General features: G+C 38.4%; 1 protein-coding gene across 31 annotated transcripts in view; it reads right to left on the reverse strand.

Annotated features, from left to right (window-relative positions):
• The window catches only part of plekha6 (pleckstrin homology domain containing, family A member 6), a 91,399-nt gene that overhangs the window by 34,691 nt on the left and 36,307 nt on the right, over positions 1 to 20,401 (reverse strand). For 14 of the 31 annotated variants that reach the window (XM_083534006.1, XM_083533992.1, XM_083534004.1 and 11 more), the window contains 4 exons: positions 9,841 to 9,924; positions 6,642 to 6,774; positions 5,312 to 5,419; positions 3,752 to 3,824 (listed from right to left, as the gene is read on the reverse strand). In XM_083534006.1, coding sequence (XP_083390132.1) covers positions 3,752 to 3,824; positions 5,312 to 5,419; positions 6,642 to 6,758 — 298 coding nt within the window. In that variant the 5' untranslated portion in view covers positions 6,759 to 6,774; positions 9,841 to 9,924. The other 17 variants (XM_083534016.1, XM_083534012.1, XM_083534013.1 and 14 more) reach the window with 11 other exon arrangements.

Raw genomic sequence — 20,401 nt, forward strand, 5'->3', positions numbered from 1 at the left:
CAGACACCTAATCCGAAATTAAACAGCACCTGCCTCATATCACGTGCTTTGTACAGTAACAGAAACCCCACATGTTGTGGAAATGGTGGTCGTAGCATTTGAGGGGAAAATATTTCCCAAATGTGGATGGGGCAGTAACGCAATGACTTCTGCATTAGTAAACACGAGTCTCTGCGTGTTTAAACGTAATTTATAAAAGGTATTTACATCATTCGCTCCTCTGTGTTTTCTTTCTTTTGTGTTTTAGTCTTTGTTTTCTTGCCTTTGTGTGTCTCGGAAGGCTTAAACCAGCGAAAGAGGATTTGCATGGCGACATTTATTCTCATTGATGTAAAAACGTGAGACATGCTGTTATTTAAACCGGTTGCGTGCTGTATTTATCCAATCATGGCTGTGGAAACTGCAAATATGCAAACAAAAAGATTAACGCTGGGTGAAGTACGAGCAGTGTGGAACATGAAACAAGATATCCCAAAATTCAGTATACCCGAGAGTTAGAATGGCTCATAAATTTCAAGTGTGAAAAGCGCTTTTGAGAACCAATAGCATTGTACAGAGAATTAAAAAACCCAGCCTATCTTCCACCATTCCTCCATCACCCTGACCCATAATATCTCCTGGCCTTCCACTTTGAGCAACGATTCACGTGCTGAAGGAGACGTGTTAGAGGGGAGACGTCAGTTGAAGGAGCAACTTTCCGCATTGCCCAGGAATTCAATGATACTTTTGCCAAAAAACCCTGTAGCACTGGAAAGAATTTGGTTCAAGAACCAATGAAATCAAGGAGAATGCTCTTTAATATGCTTTATGCATTTGTTAAGACTAGAGCTGACTTTACTGTTTTTATCCTCTTTACTACAACTTGGATTCTGAAATGCCGTTTCAGTTCTAATATGTTGTAGTGCATGTCAAGGGTGGCATAATAAGCTCTGCAATTATATAGATGATTGACTCAACTAATGATTCTAGTTCTTGTTTTGTTGCTCAAAATAGATGGGTCTCAGAATTATTTCTGTTCCACAATAACAATTACATTCGCTATCTCACTGCTTTACTAGCAAATATTTCGACAGTTCTATAAAATCTCTAGAAGAGAAATATATGTAGGTCCTCTATAGCTGTGTATGTGGCAGCAGAAAAATGGCTTTTCCACATACAGCAGGTTAAAATCTATGGATCATATGTGTGGGATTCTTTCCTCTGGAGCAGCGTATGAGTTCAAACAGTCAGCAGTGGGTGGAGAAACACAGGTATTCCCACACGTTAAAGCGGGTTTAGCAAGTTCAGAGGTCGGGACAGAAGTAAGTGTGAGATTAGATGAAAGAGAAGAAGGATTTGGGGAGCTTTTACCGACCGATACCACCATTACCACATCAATAGTAAACGATAAAGAAGGCAGGTCTGTTATGGACAAAAGGTTCTTTGGTTCACTGTTTGCAAATGGACGACTACATATGAAATCTGCCTGCAGTTTCACTTTTATTGAATACTGAAGAACATGAGTATGGTGTTGTGAATATGGGTGCAGTCCAGAGAGGCTGACTGACAAGACTGGAGCAAAAAAGTTGCAGCCTGATCTGCTTTCAGTCCTGAGGGGGTGAAGGGGCACAGGCGACACCTCTCATTACCTTACTGGAAGATTGAATAAAAAGAAAACGTCTGGTCTGATGATATGTAATTTATACTGTTTATGTAGGATCGTATTAATCAAAGGACGCAAGACACCTTAGGGTCCCTTAAAACCGTTTAAGCATCAAGTATCATTAACAACATTCATTACACACAGAGTACATAGTCACTATCCCTAATGACCAATACACCTTAACCTCTGCTAGTAAAACCTATTGCCTATTGTTTTCGTTTAAAATGAAACAGGATTTTCCTCTTCTGCACCGAGAGGCTGGAATTTAAACGACAGAATCCGCTCATACATCTCAAAACTTGGCTGTAATAACAACACTGAACACAGTAATTTCTTCAATGAAGAGAATGAGCAGGAAAGAGTTAGCAGTGAGTGTTACACTGCTGAAGGTTTCAGTTGACTCAGAGACATATATAAGAGAGAATGAAAAAGAGAGTCAGGAAATCCTGTCTCACACTGACAAGCCTCCAGCCGATCCCACAGCACCCCAACCTACATGCCAGGTTTCAGCCTACACGTGCCCTTCAGGCACATTCATTCACTGAGTGCCCCATTAAATTCTGCATGTTCAAATATTTCACTGAAAAGAGTATAATATGAATCACCAAGGCAGATTTAAATGTGTAGGCCGAGCCGCTAAGTACAGTGTGGGGGAGAAAAAAAAATCAATCTGCAATTGTTGATTCATTGGACGTAAAGCAAAGACTCCAGGCCACTAGAGGAAATTAAATAAGACCAGCATTACAACACTATGCTGATCTCCAAAATATCCCCAAATAACCAGAGACAACACTACTTAACTATTTCTACATCACAATATCAGCCTAAAAACAGCTCAACAACACTTGTGTCTCTCCTTTAACCCAAATCGCCGGAAGGACAAAATGTCCTTGTTTATATCTTACACGCTATACAAAGGATATCGTATACAAAGGATATCATATTTCACATATCCACAGTGTGCTTGTGAACATTTGTGTTCATCAGCTACAAGGGTGTAAAGTCAGGTAGTGATGTAGGGTGAGGTGAGAAGGCCTGGGGTGCAGTCAGTGTGCCAATTCATCCCAAAGGTGTTAAGTAGGGATTAGATCAGAGCTCTACAGAAGGCCACTCAAAATCTTTCTTTCCAAACCCAGTAAACCATATCTTCATGGAGCTCGCTATGTGCACAGGGGCATTGCCATGCTGAAACGGGTTTGGGTTTCCAAGTTTAAGTGAACACAAACTTATATTATATATTAAATATTATACTGCATATTATACTGAGGTTGGGGATTGTTAATCTGGCATCTGTCCTCAGAGACGCCTGTATTCACACGACCTTTTACGGTTGGGTCAAAATGAGGAGCACTCCTCCCACACATACATACATCACCCAACCATATTCCAGATGAGTGTGAAGAGTGTGAAGCAGTCTGCAGACAGATGTCCTACAATGATCACATATGCCTTCCTCGTAAAACACTCATCGGAGCTGCCATGAAATAAGCAATAAGCGTTGCTAAGTAAGGCCCAGTTTTACGTGCCCTTTCATCTCTTTTATCCTTGTTAAATGTGACTCGCAGAGATTCAAGTCCATGCTTTTAAGCAATGTCTATAATCTCTAGTATCAAGAAACGTGTGTAAAATGATATCATTATATACAGTGAATTTTTGTACGTACAAATGTATCCGTTCAGCAAAAAGACCTAAGGCCAAGCATGCCTGAGAGAGCTTTGGACTTTCAAACAAGAAGATCTAACAGCTTAGATTGTTTCTGCCTAATTTAAAGTATGTTTAATTACATAAACAAACTCAGTACAAATCCGACTGCTTTTTCTCCTTTTGTGGAATAGCTTTCACACTACAGCAGCTAACCACAAGTTTGGACACATTATTAGTGAATCATGCTGTCTGCCTCTGTTTATGTAACTCTCAAAGATGAAACGCATTCCTGCAGAACAGAGTGATCAGAGGACACTACATACAAATGAATAGAAAAAAAGGATCTGTTCAGTTGTAGGTAAATGGCATTTGGATAATCAAATCTGGAAGGTGTGGTCACCACCAGCAATACGTATATAGAAAGATATCAGCATAACCGCATGCTAAAATGTCGTCTCAACCAACCTTTATAATAGAAGAGACATCGATCTGTTAGCACAAACCAGCGCTTGTTCCACTGCTTCACGCCACTGCTGGCCTACAATAAAAACATTATAGAATTATTACAAGCAAAATATTTAACATCAATGTTGAGTCTGTTATACTAGATGGGAGGTCTAAAATTTCATAAGTCTCAAAAGTTTCAATATGGAACTATTAGGGTGGGCAAGAATGATCACACATACACACACACATGCGCAACCACACACAAAGCTGTAAGAAAGTTGTATTAATAATTTTAAAAATGCTAGACTGCAATGCTGCAAAATAAAAGTTGTTTCCGGATTAAAAAAAAAAAAAAAACATGCTACGCCACAATCTGTGATTAGTCTAAATACTTTTAGTTTTTACTCTGAATTAATTTTTCGAAAAAGAAGAATCTTCTTCTTCTTTTTTCGGCTGCTCCCATTAGGGGTCGCCAAAGCAGATCATTCATCTCCCTACCCCCGTCCTCTACATCTGCCTCTTTCAAACCAATCCAAAAAGAATAATAACAGAGTAAATAATAGGCCTTGCTGCCATTCATTATGCCTACGACTGTATTTTAAGTATTTTCCTGCATTTTACAGGATGACATGTTGCAGATCTGTCAGCTAAGCAGACTGAAGGATATCAATGTAACATTAATTGACCTGACATGAGATCTAATAGAAATGATAGACTACATGAATCTGAGTCTGGACTAGAAATAAATCAGTACTAATGTCTCTAATAGTTTGTATATTTTTCTTAAGACCACTGCTAAAGCTGGCAAACATGATTCCACAAAACAAAATCACATTTGTCAACAGCAAAGGGATGCCAAAATGCTTAATTAAAAGATATTAATGGATTTTCAGCTTTAAAAGACGGAAGTGCTTGGCCATATTAACCTATTTTAATGAGCTATGATTATATCATGAAGATAAATAACTGAAAATGTCACACTTTGTAGAAAACAGCGCTGTATAAAAATGTTGTATATTAGAAAGATTGACATATTGGATTTTAGCACAATAAAGTCAAATAGTTGTCAGTCTAGAGAAATCAGAAAAACAGTTAGGTAGGCAAGTATAGAGTCCTATAGAACAGGGGTCCCAAATCATCAGGTTGTAGAATGATACAGATATACTTTATATCCATTTTATTGACTTTCGCAGTCTGCAGTGTGTTTCATTTTATTTATTTTTTTTCAAAAGATCATTTCCACCTTTTCCACCAGTCCATTTTCCTGCATTTGTTTCAGTTTTTTATTTTATTTCATGACGATAAATTAAGTTTACATTAATTTAGCATTATGGTGAGTTATTATGAGTTACATTCTTTTTATAGATTGAATAATTTATTTGAATTTAATAATAAAATTGTTGTCCCTGTCCCGTGACAGTTGTACGCGCTCTGACACTTGACAATGTATTTTAGAATTAGAAATAAAAAAATATATGTTGCTAAATGATGAATAAAAAATGTATATTATGAGCTGTTTTATCAGTTGATCGTTATAACAGTAGCAGTTCACTGCAATATTGCTCTTACAAACTTTACCTGTTTATAAAGCCAGCCCTGCTTGGTTACTGCAGCCTTTGGGTTACGGCGCATCGAGTTGGAGCGCTTCCCAAATGTGGCAGCTCTTTTAGGCGTCCGTGAAACCAGCTGCATGGAGACATAGAATAATGTTTATGCTTCGTTGAACACTCGACATAAACACAATGCAAATAAAATAGTTGATAGATAACGATACAGGACATTAGGCAATGTTCATTTAATCAAAGTTTCTAATCTTTTTCTTGATTGCATAATTCTGTGCTCGCCCTGATCACACACTTAACTGAGCAAATACAGGATATTAGTAAGTCAGATGCAGAGTTTTTAGTTTATCAGTATATACAGTGTAATATCTAGTGAACTGACATTTCATAATGTGCTTTTTTTTTATATTGTGTTGTTTTATTATATGTCACTTTATAATAATGTAATATCAATAATAGAATAGAATATATACACAATTATAGTATTTTTTTCTCTTGTACCAATAGCAATATTAATTTATTAATTGACAATGTCACGTGACTCCAAATATTCTTTATATCACATAAATTGTATGTGTTAATATATAAACACCAGCTATAGCTCTCCAGCATTTTTTCTCTCTATTAAAGTACAAAAAAAAAACGTAATTAAAAAATTGCCAGTTATTGAGAACCCAAGACCCGATAGCTACTTAACGTTGGTGGAAAACTTACTGAATGGTACACCTGAGACTCCTTCATTAAAATGCTAAATAAACATCTACTTACAGAAAGTAGTACCACATCAACAACACATTTGCAATCTCTGTTTATTCTTAAAATTAGATTAGGAGGAACACCAGCATGCAAGTCCCTGTGAAGGAGCTGTTACTATAGAAACGGCATTGCATTAGAACATGTGTATAAATATAAACCTCTGATATAAATTACAGCTGATATGACTATCAGAACTATAGAAAATAAATCCACAAGTTTAAATTCAAAAACTAAACAGCTTAGTGTTTATCTATTTAACTTGACCCTGTGTCTATCTTCACACAAATCTAGTCTAGCCCTATTGTATAGTAGCCTAATGTGGGCGTGTCTACTATGGTTTGAGTTATTTTTAATAAAAATGTTTATGTTTAGATTAAGCAAAGTATTTATACACAAGCCTTGAGTTATAAACTAGTCATAAACTAATTTCTCATGTACCCATTTCTGATAGTGGATTTACTAGAATGAATTTTAATAATCACTGAATATTTGACTGTTTATTTGAGAGATTAATCATATCTGTCTGCAAAGTTTCAACTTCTTCACCTTTTCATTTATTTATTGATTGCAGTGTACTGCACTATACTGACCTGAGAGTGATTCTGGCCCTCAGAGCTTGAATGGGATGCCATGCTGAGGTTGTTTGCATTGCTGTTTGTCTCAACGGCGTTGTTTGCGGGCCCTCGGTTACCCGTCTTGCCATTCATGTCCAAATCTGAGTTCCTGCACGCACACAGGTTCAAACATTGAGCCATTACCTTTATGAAGAGGTCGTTCTCTAACCAAAAAATAAAATGAGTGCAATGCAGAAAAGGACGCCCAATGAATCCAAAATTTGCAGGAGGACTATGGGAAAGAGGCAGACATGCACACATGGAGCCATGTTATTTTTATCCTCCACTGGCAAAAGCACAAGGCCGCACCCCAGAGGCTGTAGTTTAAGAAGGGTTGATGGTTAAGAAAGAATGTGATTTTTAGCAGAGAGTTCAAATGACAGAGGGAGGTAGAAGGGACAGCAAATTGCAGATGCTATCCTGAATTCTTCATTTAATTATATTGATCCCTGGTCTGGATTTTCCAAGCCCTTTCTAAAAGCAATTGATCTGCTGTCTGGCAAGACAGACAACTTTATAAAAAGTATTTTTATGCTTACAAACAACTGAGACTGAAATATGAGCTTGATTAAATAGGAGCAGCTCTTAACCAATAGGCCTGACAGAGGTGGATCATTCAGACTCAAAAGGTATTCACTCAAGGCTGAAGTAATTCATAGGTAACAGAAAACGATGGCGGGATTTTCATTTCATTCAAGTCAAAATGCTACAATCTGACCCCAATGTTCATTTACGAAATATACATCAAATGATTTAGCCAACAGAGCAAGCTAATCTTATTCATTTGTTTTTGATTTCGACACAGATGCAAGAAAAGTCACATTCCATGTGTGGATATTTAAATGCATCGGACCCAGAGAAGGCTTCTGCTTCAGAGGTATTAAACTTTATTAATGTGCTATTGAAGCCCTGTATTGATCCACGAAAATGCGGAGAGGAGGGTGTAGGTGTCGTCTCCGTGCGAGTGGATAGCTCATAACTTAACAGATTTATTAGGCCGCAGATGGATTCAAGGAAAATTTTACATCGCTTCAAGTATGCGCTGTGGAATTTAAATAGAAATATCTCAAGTCTTATGAACATTTGGCTATTCATGTAGAAGTCAGGATGCTGGACAATGAAATAAAACACACACACACAAACACACACATGCACAAACTCCCAGTTGTCAGACGTGACCAAGAAACCACACTGAAAACTGGGTCACCTGTTTTAATCTAGATGTTTATTTTCATACCACAGTCCCACTTTATATATCTTATTATTATTTAAGAAGGAAAAAAAAAACCCACATCATTCCCAGATGCTGGGTTTCTCATTCAACCACATACCATTTCGAATAAAAACGCCTCATTGATCATCTTTGCTCGTTTTATTTTACGATACGGTTTGCATTTTTGACTGTCCTTACTGTATATATATATATATATACAGTGAGGAAAATAAGTATTTGAACACGCTGCTATTTTGCAAGTTCTCCCACTTAGAAATCATAGAGGAGTCTGAAATTGTCATCGTAGGTGCATGTCCACTGTGAGAGACATAATCTAAAAAAAAAAATCCAGAAATCACAATATATGATTTTTAAACTATTTATATGTATGATACAGCTGCAAATAAGTATTTGAACACCTGTCTATCAGCTTGAATTCTGACCCCCAAAGACCTGTTAGTCTGCCTTTAAAATGTCCACCTCCACTACATTTATTATCCTAAATTAGATGCACCTGTTTGAGGTCGTTAGCTGCATAAAGACACCTGTCCACCCCGTACAATCAGTAAGAATCCAACTACTACAATGGCCAAGACCAAAGAGCTGTCCAAAGACACTAGAGACAAAATTGTACACCTCCACAAGGCTGGAAAGGGCTACGGGGAAATTGCCAAGCAGCTTGGTGAAAAAAGGTCCACTGTTGGAGCAATCATTAGAAAATGGAAGAAGCTAAACATGACTGTCAATCTCCCTCGGACTGGGGCTCCATGCAAGATCTCACCTCATGGGGTCTCAATGATCCTAAGGAAGGTGAGAAATCAGCCCAGAACTACACGGGAGGAGCTGGTCAATGACCTGAAAAGAGCTTCGACCACCGTTTCCAAGGTTACTGTTGGTAATACACTAAGACGTCATGGTTTGAAATCATGCATGGCACGGAAGGTTCCCCTGCTTAAACCAGCACATGTCCAGGCAGGTCTTAAGTTTGCCAATGACCATTTGGATGATCCAGAGGAGTTATGGGAGAACGTCATGTGGTCAGATGAGACCAAAATAGAACTTTTGGGTCATAATTCCACTAAAAGTGTTTTGAAGAAGAAGAATGATAAGTACCATCGCAAGAACACCATCCCTACTGTGAAGCATGGGGGTGGTAGCATCATGCTTTGGGGGGGGGGGGTTTCTGCAAATGGGACAGGGCGACTGCACTGTATTAAGAAGAGGATGACCGGGGCCATGTATTGCGAGATTTTGGGGAACAACCTCCTTCCCTCAGTTAGAGCATTGAAGATGGGTCAAGGCTGGATCTTCCAACATGACAATGACCCGAAGCACACAGCCAGGATAACCAAGGAGTGGCTCTGTAAGAAGCATATCAAGGTTCTGGCGTGGCCTAGCCAGTCTCCAGACCTAAACCCAATAGAGAATCTTTGAAAGGAGCGACAGTTCAGAAACTTGACTGATCCAGAGAAGATCTCTGTGGAGAAGTGGGCCAAAATCCCTCCTGCAGTGTGTGCAAACCTGGTGAAAAACTACAGGAAACGTTTGACCTCTGTAATTGCAAACAAAGGCTCCTGTACCAAATATTAACATTGACTTTCTCAGGTGGTCAAATACTTATTTGCAGCTGTATCATACAAATAAATAGTTTAAAAATCATACATTGTGATTTCTGGATTTTTTTTTTTAGATTATGTCTCTCACAGTGGACATGCACCTACGATGACAATTTCAGACCCCTCCATGATTTCTAAGTGGGAGAACTTGCAAAATAGCAGGGTGTTCAAATACTTATTTTCCTCACTGTATATATATATATATATATATATATATATATATATATATATATATATATATGTGTGTGTGTGTGTGTGTGAAACCTGCACACCTGCAATTTCGTTTGAGTAAAAGAAAATAAATTAAGACATAAAAAAATTCAGACAGAATGGACAGCACACTTACAGCAACTCTTTCTGGATCTGTCCGTTCTCCTCCAGATGAGTATGGATCACTGGGAGCCCAGCTGGCCCGTTCGGCTCATTCTGACTGGAAAAAAGAAAGCAGACGAATAGCAGTATAAATGTTTTGCAAGATCCATGACACTTTTCCAGACTAGTCACAACACTCTTGTGAAAATACCAAAGCACATTCACCCAACTTGCTTAATAATTCAACACTTAGCAGTACAGTGTTACACTCAATCAATACACACCCATTTAGCTGCTTGTGAGTGTGTGTTTCGGCGAGGAGTGGGCTGGGTGTTTGACCATGGCCATAACTGTCCAGAGGGTTTTACAGTCATACAAAAATATTTGAAGTGCAACCAAACATGAAACTATGGCAGCATGAACAGCATCATGGAGCCTGGAGCGTGAAGACAAGTCCTGGTATCCATCTGAATAACGTACTGCACTCCTGTTCTGAATTTAACCTGACAGTCACTTACATTCAGCCACTTGTGACTGAAGGCAGTATCTCGTTCCACTTTAGAGAACTCAGATAGGCTGTGCTCCAGGGACTCGAGCCCCAACGACAAGTGCTTTAAACTTGTACAGAATGCAGCTGCTGCACAGGAACTGAATTCACGTTCACTAGAGAAGAAGTGAGTAGATAATCTTTCCTGGATTTGAACCAGTCTGCTGGAGTAGCACTGCACTCTGATACAGTAAAAATACATGATCATGCATGCTGCATTGTAAAGGACTTATAAGGTCTTAAAAGCAGATTATAAGGCTTTTTTTTACCAGTGGTGAGATTGCAGGAGAAAATGATCCCTGTAACAATCGAGAGTTTTATACAGATTATTTAGAATATCTTCCAAATAAGGTTAATCGCTGGCCAATCTTGATCTGACTTGTTTTAATATGATAAAAGGTCATACGCCATATTTTCTTATCACAATATGTCATTTCTGGCCACAATGCTCGTTTCTACCAAACTGAAAGTAACAATAAAGCACCCAGTGAAAAATATAAACAATAACATTGAAAGCGCTCTTTGGCAATACGTCGCACTCTGCAGCTGTCGTGCCGCAAACTAAATTATTAAGAGGGAAAGAAGTTCGGTGTTCTACACTCTGTATTTTACCGTGACAGACGAGGAGCTGGAAAAGGGGTCTAGATGACCACAAATCAGAATTTTAGTCAACTATGGAAGAAAACTGAAGATTTCTGGCAGATTAGAGATGTCTCACTTCCTACGAAAAATTATGCTTAAGAATGGCATGCACAAGCACAAGCTGTCAGTGCAGTCTGCTGATTCACATACTCTGACAAACACACATACACACACATTATATATATATATATATATATATATATATATATATATATATATATATATATATATATATACACACACACACACACACACACACACACACACACATACACACACACACATATACAAATAAACGCAACAGAGAACAAACAACAGTCAGGAATCCAGTCACTCTAAAGGCAAATGGAGAATCTAGAACACACATACACACACACATTATATATATATATATATATATATATATATATATATATATATATATATATATATATATATATATATATATATATATATATATATATATATACACACACACACACACACACACACACACACACACACACACACACACACACACACACACACATACACACACACATATACAAATAAACGCAACAGAGAACAAACAACAGTCAGGAATCCAGTCACTCTAAAGGCAAATGGAGAATCTAGAACATGTGTATGTGTGTATGTGTGTGTCATCTCTAAGGATCTTGCAACTGAGCATGCTTTATCATGCATAACCCAGAAACCTATATAGAAACAGAACCAGTGCACTAAATATTGCACATAAAGGACACGATACTGTTATCAATAGCATGTTAGTCTGCTCATGATCTTAAATGTACTACATTTGACAAACACTTGCATTTTTTTGGAGCACATGGTCAGCACTGACATCAAACACACATCTACCTACCAACACTCACACAATGCTGAGGTACAAAAGCCTGTATGGATCTTCTCTGAGCCATGGATGTCTCCCTCCAGCACTGCATTGCAGTCCTGCCTGACCTCCAGCTCTGAGTTTCCAGTCATGCTGCCTCTGCAGCTGCCTGCCTCTCTCTAGCTCGCTCACTATAAACTTCCCCCCATCCCTCTCTTCCTCTCTCCCCTCTCTCTCTCTTTCGCTCTCGCTGCCGTGCTCCACCAAAGCGTCCCTGCAGTGTCACCACCTCACCTACCTGACTCGCCGATCCGCTCGGAACTTCAGCATATTTCCTCGGATCAATTATGTAACATTCACCGTGAGCACCAGATGGCCAGAGAAACAGACAGCAAGAAAGGGACAGAAAAAGAGAGAGAGAGAGAGAGAGAGAGAGAGAGAGAGAGAGAGAGAGAGAGAGAGAGAGCAGCTGATGCCAGGAGCGTCTGTTGGGTGCTAGATAGAATAATTGCTGTCCTCCTTTCTCTCCCTGAGAACATAGCCTCTATCGTTCTCTCATTCTCTTTCTCTCTTTCTATTTGCTCTTCTTTTCTCTTCCAACTCTGCACTCTTTGCCTTTTGCTGTCCTTTACTCCCTCTCTCTATTTCTCCCATGTGCTCTCTTGCATTCACAGAACTGCACCGCTCAGCTTATTTGGTCCCTACGACTGTCTATCTTTTTTACTCTCCTCCTCTCACATCTTCATTCTGTTCATTCCCTTCCAACCAGTCAAATCAACTTGTTCGTCACTGATTGACCTATCCAGGGCCTGAAATCACAGGGCAAAGATATGGATGTGATACATTAATTATGACCAGCGAACCCATGGGAGAGCCATGACTGCAAAACGTGCCACAGAGTGGGTGCGGCAACTAAAAAAAGGGGGGGGGGGGGGGTTCACCCATGTTAGCAATTCAGGACCCTCCTTCTTCCTGATCGTACCCAGATACCCAGTTGTTACTTTGCATTAATAGGATCAGTGTATCATCATCATCATCATCATCATCATCATCAAGCAAATACTGCATCCATACCCCAAGATGATATAAAGTATAATTATTTATGTAGACATCTGCTTCTATTATATAACTGTTTGCTTTTATGTGTCCTTAAAAATCATTAAACAAGGGAGGGGGCCTATTAAAAATATGTTCACTCCTTTTTAGCAGCCACAATGAGTACTGCTAATATGATCTAAATCTATAAAAATATGGCCATAGCAGTGCTGCCATGATTTCCTGTCCTAAAAAGTCTATACGTAACATTTTTATTCAATTAAGCAGACTAGTCATGAAAATGTTCATTAGACTGCACAAATAGACTTCACTTGTACATATTAACCAGTCTAACCATTAGTTATATCTTCAGCAGCAGTGGTTTGTGACCATAGATTTTGGGGGCAGGACAACATTAATAATAACTCATACCATAATCTACTATTCGAGTGACCCTGCAAAAAGCAGCTGAAAAACAGACACCATGCATGCTTCCTGACAAATGTCATGTAGTTATATAATTTATCAGGGTTGCCAGATGTAGATCTTGTACAGAAATGCTGGACTGTACACATTAGAGATACTTATTTACTATATTTCATTCTGCGTGCAATAAAACAAGATCTTTTAGCTATCTTTCAAAGCATGCAAATAATGTGATCGCATGTGAAAAAGCAATAATCATGTAAGAAACTGAAAGAAACTGTCCTACAGGTGCCAAAAGAACATCATGACAAATCAATCAAATCTCATGTTCTCTATGCGAGAAAAAAAAAAGTCCAGTTCATGTGAAACATGTGTGAAACTACAACCATTCAACCAAAACACTAAAACGGATTCGGTTCTTGTTTGGAGGCGGGGCTCAAAAACACAGGAATTGATTTTTTACGTAGAAGAATTCCGCCTGATCTATGCGATGATTGCGCTACACTTTTGAATGTATGGCATGCAATAATGCAGGAACACCTGCCAACAAATAGCTTTTCCTGTGTAAGAGGTTTGTAGCCACGTGGCTACAAAAATAATAATAAATAAAAATGCAAATAAATAAAGAATCATGAATTTCACATGTGGATCATGTGCTTGTGAAGTGTAGAAACATCCACAGTTTCTTTACTAAGAACAGTATCACAAAGGCAAAAAGGGTTTTGACTGAAAGGTTTGTGAGTGTGACACTGTGAGTGTTGCTTGCATAAGCCTCCACCAGTGTGATGTTTACAACTCCATGAAGCTCCAGACTGAAATATATTCTGGAATTCAAACCTAAAGCTCTAAACCCTGACCAAAGCATTGTTGCAGTGTTTCATTTACACTTGTTTAAGGTTAAGCTCATGATGATTATGATTCATATTCTAAGAAACGCTCAACCTGAAAAAGAATGAGGAAGGCCATGCATGGGGTCAGTTTGTTATCAGTGCTCATGGGGTTTCACAATGAATTCTATTAATAAGCTCTCTGAGACAGCATTCTCACTCATACTGTAGATCAGCCGGTGTCAGTGCAGACAATAATTGTATTCGTTTTTTTACGGTTTCTTCAAACTAACAGGATGGATGTCACAGAGTCACACGGGGTTTTGTCCTGGCAAGTCAGCTATAAAAAAGTGACCTATAAAAATCAGCATGCAAGGGCATGTACGCAGGGAGTGATTTGCTCATGATAATAGGATCAGATAAATCAGTATTAAACAGTGACGTATTCCTGTCAATCCATCAGTCCAAGTGTAACAAATGGCATGTCGCACTTTGCTCTGACTTGGCAAAAAAAGCTGGGTTTATAAAAAGATTGTTTCCCCCCAAGCATTCAAGTTCACTACATCTGTCAGGAGTTTGTCTGGCACTCTGCCCACTCTTATTGTACTCCATATTCCCAAGCCACTGCTACTGAATCTTCTCCAACAGTTCATTAAAACGAAAGAGGGGGAAAAAAAAAAACATTTGGCATAGCACATGATGAACTCTGATCAACATTTCATCATTTCTGGCAAAAGAGGCCCTTGTGCCTGATTTGTTTTGTTTTTTACGGTCAACAGACCCAGGGAAATATTTAATAGAAAATCTCTGATAAAAATAAAATAAAAAAGACACTCAAACAAACAAACAAAAGGTCAGTAAAGAGGTTAAGGGCGAAAACAAACTCTAATTGCATGGGCATCATGAATTCGGTTCAGGAGAAAAATATGCACAGCAATGACTATCACCTCAAAATGAATCTTTAACAGCAATAATAAGCCCCTCCCCAATTCCTGTTTGGCCAATATGGCGCTCTCTCTCTCTCTCTCTCTCTCTCACACTTTTACACACACACACACACACACACACACACACACACACACACACACACACACACACACACACAAACCTCACAGTCACCACTTCACAGCAGCCACATCCACAGCATCATGGCTGCTGGAGGACGCAGTGAACGAGTGGAGGAAGGGATGGGGGATGGATAATTAGGCACCAGTGCGGCACAGTAAAACACTGATGACCCTTGCACAGCTATGGCTGTACTACACAGGGACTCCACACGTGCTACTAAAACCCTCTGGCTTCAATCCAGATATCGTGTAATAACGTCATTCCTTGTACAAATGAGAAAACATACAAAAAGGAATAAAACACAAACAGAAAATAAGAATAAATATAAGAAAAATTATGTGTAAAATGTTAAACGCTTTTGCAATTTCACGGTCATGAATAAGTTGTGCTTTGTCTGTACACACATATCTAAATGTACCTAGTCAGCAAATAATAATGAAGACCAACCTGCACAATATTATCAGTAATAAAGCTTCTACACTGAATTACAAGCCAGTTGCACCCCACTTTTATCAACTTAACATAATTATAAAGATAAACTGACATGTTTATTTCCATGTTGCAAGTCCACTGAATCTGATAAGTACCTGAAGTTGTACATGCCACAGTGTTCTACCTTTCTGCAGAGGATTTCGTTTATTATTTGCACACATTCCTACAGACCGTAGATACTGTTTTGTATCGGACAGGCTAACGAAAACCATCTTTTGTCTTCCCTTTGAATTAGTGAGAAATCTCTTCTGTTACAAATTACAGCTAAAAGAAAGCAGTCATGTTAATGTTCTGGATTGCAGACGATTACTACAAGCGGATCGATGATATCATGGCCGATTACGATGTGCTGATGAAGATGGTAATATTGTGAACTTATGATGCAATGTTGCATTTGTGTGCTACAATACTCAGTTACAGCCAAGTGCAGATATGAAAGAGAGAAGGCTCAGATTCAGGGATATCACAGCATGTGTCTGAGTGGGTGTGTGTAGTTTTCCACGAAGCTTGTTTGTAGAATACATCTCATAACTCTGTTAAACGTTGGTCTAATAACCTCATTACACTGCTGCTTAGTATCAGATGCACCCTGAGCAACCTGCATATTAAACTTTATATAAATAAATCTTCCACGAATAATTCTGCAATAAAATTTATTTTTTTTTGGTCATTAAAAATGTTTTTTAACTGATATTAGTACTTCTAGTTCATAGTTTCTGACATTACCCACAATGCCATTTGAATACTTGCTAATAAAAGGGTTTGATACCATACTGTTTTAGCACTATGACTTCAAGCTAGATTATCTCCAATGAATAAAAATAATGAGAACAACAATCAAATGTAGCAAAAAAGGGTGTCCTTGCTCCCCGTTTTTCTGATTTGGCTCTGGTTTTATGTACCCAAGTGCACATTTAAATCTGCTTTAGATGTAAAGTGCCACCTAGTGCACGGATGCCTGAAGTACACTCATTTTTTATGTTTAAAAGAGATCAGGCAGTCGTTTGGTCATTTAATCACTTGATGAAAGAAAAAAAAAAGGCAAAACACTAAACTCATTCTGGATAAAGCTAAAAATGTGTTTCCCTCTTTCCCTTCCGTGTGCTGTACAGTTTGTTTATGAATGCTTTGAATGAGCGCCCTATTGCGTTTTTTTCACTCCAGAAATCAAAAAAGGAAAGAGAGAGAGAAAGAGAGAGAGAGAGAGAGAGAGAGAGAGAGAGAAAGAGAGAGAGAGAGAGAGAGAGAGAGAGAGAGAGAGAGAAAGTGAGAGAAGCCCTGCAGGCAGCTAAAAGGCCAAGTTGTATTAAAATCCAGTATAATTTATAATAAAGCACTCTCCTGTGTAATCGTGGAGTTTTGATCTCTCAGACTCACCCAAACAGTTCAATAACTCGGTGCAGAAAGGCAGCTGACTGAACTTCGAGTGAGCAGTCAACTGGATGTAATTCTACACTTTTCATACCTCTTTTCTTTTTGTGCAGACGTTTTGTAATGCATTAATTCACTCTGCCTATACATCAATCACTGTTCCATTTAACTTTAATTCACTTGGCACATTCATTTTCACAAAACAATACCATTTCATTTAAACAAAAAGAACTGGATGTACAGTCTAGCACTTTCATACACTTAAAACACACAATAAATATGTTTGGATCAATGCCAAAGTTCATATCCTGTATTGTATAAGTCCTGTTTTGAATTGGTACTGATACTGTATATTCAATATTGATATCAAAAGAGAAATAATCCTTATCCTTTACTCTCTATTCAGTTAGAAACCACTCTGTGCACCTGGGGATGCTTCCACATGAAAAGCCTAAAGATTCATGAAGTTACTAAGCAGGATAGATTTGGATTGTAGTTAATATAAACATCTAATAGGCTTAGGACTGCAATTTGCACGAACAGATCTGCATTTAAGTGACCACACCTCAACATTAATAAAACTATAATGAAAGAGCATTCGGTGTAAAATGATGAAAATAGGTTATTTTTGGGACTGGGAAAAGGGATAAACTTATAAGGGATACACTTATAGGCACTAAAGATAAATTCGTATTTCATAAATTATTTATCTCTTACAAGCTGCTTTGGGAAAAAGTCCATTATCAAATATACAAATAAAACTCAATTAATAGTTGAACAAATGTACAACCAGCAAACTGACAGGTAGCAAAAGTGTGACATGGCCAGAAAATGAGCCTTGAGTTGTAAACCACAACTCTGTAGAACAAACAGGAAGAAAGATATAAAAAAAAAGTTTCAAAATATTTAACCTTGCTGTGACCTTAAGCAAATTTCGAAATCTAAACAGTTGTAACAATGTGTTTGTTACAAAGTTAATTCCTTTCATACCACAATCCTTTCAATCCTCAAATCTGATTGGTCCAAATGTGTGTATTTATTCTGTACAAGCGCATGGTTTGGATTGTAGTTCTGTCTGTAACATGGTTGACAATGTAATTTAAAGACTCGTGCGTTTGTTCTAATGCGTGTATAGTGCGTTTATAGTCCACCTAATCTAGAAATAACAATAAAATGATTTTAACAAACATGATAACAAAGTAAAGCATAATTGCTGATAAGATGAGCCTTGTATTTTTGCTTAGTAATTTTTTTTTATTATAAAAACTTTTTAGAGAGAAAGAGAGCGTTTGTTCGCTCGATATATATATATATCGTGCTTGCGAGAGAGAGAGAGAGAGAGAGAGAGAGAGAGAGAGAGAGAGAGAGAGAGAGAGAGAGAGGGTTGTTATTCAAAACTTTAATCCTGTAGTAGCTGGAGAATGTACTCTAAACATGAGTGCTTGTTTTATCATCTTACTTGGGGATCACAGATGTTCATCCTAAAATGTACATTACATAAAGCTATTGATGCTGTTGCTCTTAACCAAAGAAAAATAACCATTCAAAAACACATTGTATGCTAAATAAATCGTGTGGATTCTGTGGGAATTGGAAAATAATTTACTCATAAATAATCCTAGAATTTATACATCACACCATCTTTTGCATATTTTTAAAGCTGTTCCATGCTTTCCAGCTTTATTTCTTACATCATACAAAAGAGCCTCAAAATATAGCAAAATTTTGAATGGAATTTGGGAGAGAAAATAAGAAGAAGGCCATCAGGTTGTATTTCTCGCAGGTTTTACGTAAACTGGGGGTCCATCAATCTTGCGAGAGCGCTAGAGTGTATACTGTATATCTGTCAAACTCATCCTGGTGACATCATACACAGGGGAGTGATGAGGGTCTAGTGTCTGGTTTATTGGCTTCTTTCACTTTCCCTGTCTCTCCCTAGTAAATGGAGCAGTCTTCAGAGACGGACTTCAATCTCTCTAATATCACAGAGTAGAGTAGGCTGTAGGAGTAGGCCATCTTGCATAACCATAGGATTTACTGCTGACGACCACATTTTTGCAATGTCGGTGTTTCCAAATGGCGAGATCTTGATTCGCCGCTAATCTCTAATGAGTGAAGATTCCATGACTACGGTTAATCTCCCATTCATTTCCTGGTGCGATCCTTCCTTGACAGTTCTCATTTTGGTGGTTGAGCACTGGGCCTGCTAAACATGTACGACAGAAACCAGCACAAAAAGAGGAGGCTCATGGAGATTAAAGCGTATCAAAAAACACGCACCTGATCTGCTTGCCAAACGTCAAACGAGTCTGCAGTTAAGCAGTTACAGTCAATGGTGCCAAAGCGAACAAAAGCAGTGGCTTACCGACAAGCAAGAAGGTGGAGGCGTATTGATAGAGCTGCGGATGCCGCAATCAGACAAGAGTTCAGCAGAGATTAAAAACAAATCATCCTTTGACAGGTGAAAATACATGCCAATATTAGCACACACCTTACTAATTATTGTTACGCATTGCTGATCATGATTTCAGATAGTTAATTTTTCCGTTTGCTGGAAAAAAGTGAGAGTACTATGTGTATATATGTGTGTGTGTGTGTGTGTGTGTGTGTGTGTGTGTGTGTGTGTGTGTGTGTGTGTGTGTATGTGTGTGTGTGTGTGTGTGTGTGTGTGTGTGTGTGTGTGTGTGTGTGTGTTTGTGTGTGTGCCTGAAGTACCTATAAATCCAAACCCTAGAATGAAACTTTAGCTTTGAATGGTGATTTCATCAGCTGTCAGAGTCTGGCACATTACAAAAAAAGCACTACAGAATAAGATAGCATATTGATCTCTTTGAGGACATTGATCTTGAAGCCTGGGGTGTCTGTGGTACCGGTTGAGTCACATGTGGGTTTTTAACCGCATAAGGTTGTTTAGGGTGATGAAATGAGCCACCACATCCATGACAATGAGTTTGGGAAGAAATTTTGGAAGGGAAAAAAAACAAAAACAACAAAATACGATACCATACATATTGCCAATATTCAACACTGTTCGATTTTATACATCGAGTTTGACATCAAAGAAAAAAATACCATCTTCTGTCCTTCACAGTGCAAACCGCACTGCCTGCAAGCGGACGGAAAACAACACTTCAGGTACATGAAGCGTCGGAGTATCATGTTTGTTTTGTGATCCTGCTGGTACTCTGTTCTTTTCAAGACTGTCCAGCAGGAGCTGAAATCTAGAGTAACAAAGGGTAATGGTGTGATTAAAACACACCAGTGAGAAAATGAAAAGGTGTAGGTTCCTGTCAGAGATGCAAGGGCGTTAACAAAAAGCTGAACGAGAAATGGCACTGGCCAGAGTGGAGGATCAGGG

This window comes from Silurus aristotelis (assembly GCF_946808225.1).
Source record: "Silurus aristotelis genome assembly, chromosome: 28".
Classification (NCBI taxonomy): domain Eukaryota; kingdom Metazoa; phylum Chordata; class Actinopteri; order Siluriformes; family Siluridae; genus Silurus; species Silurus aristotelis.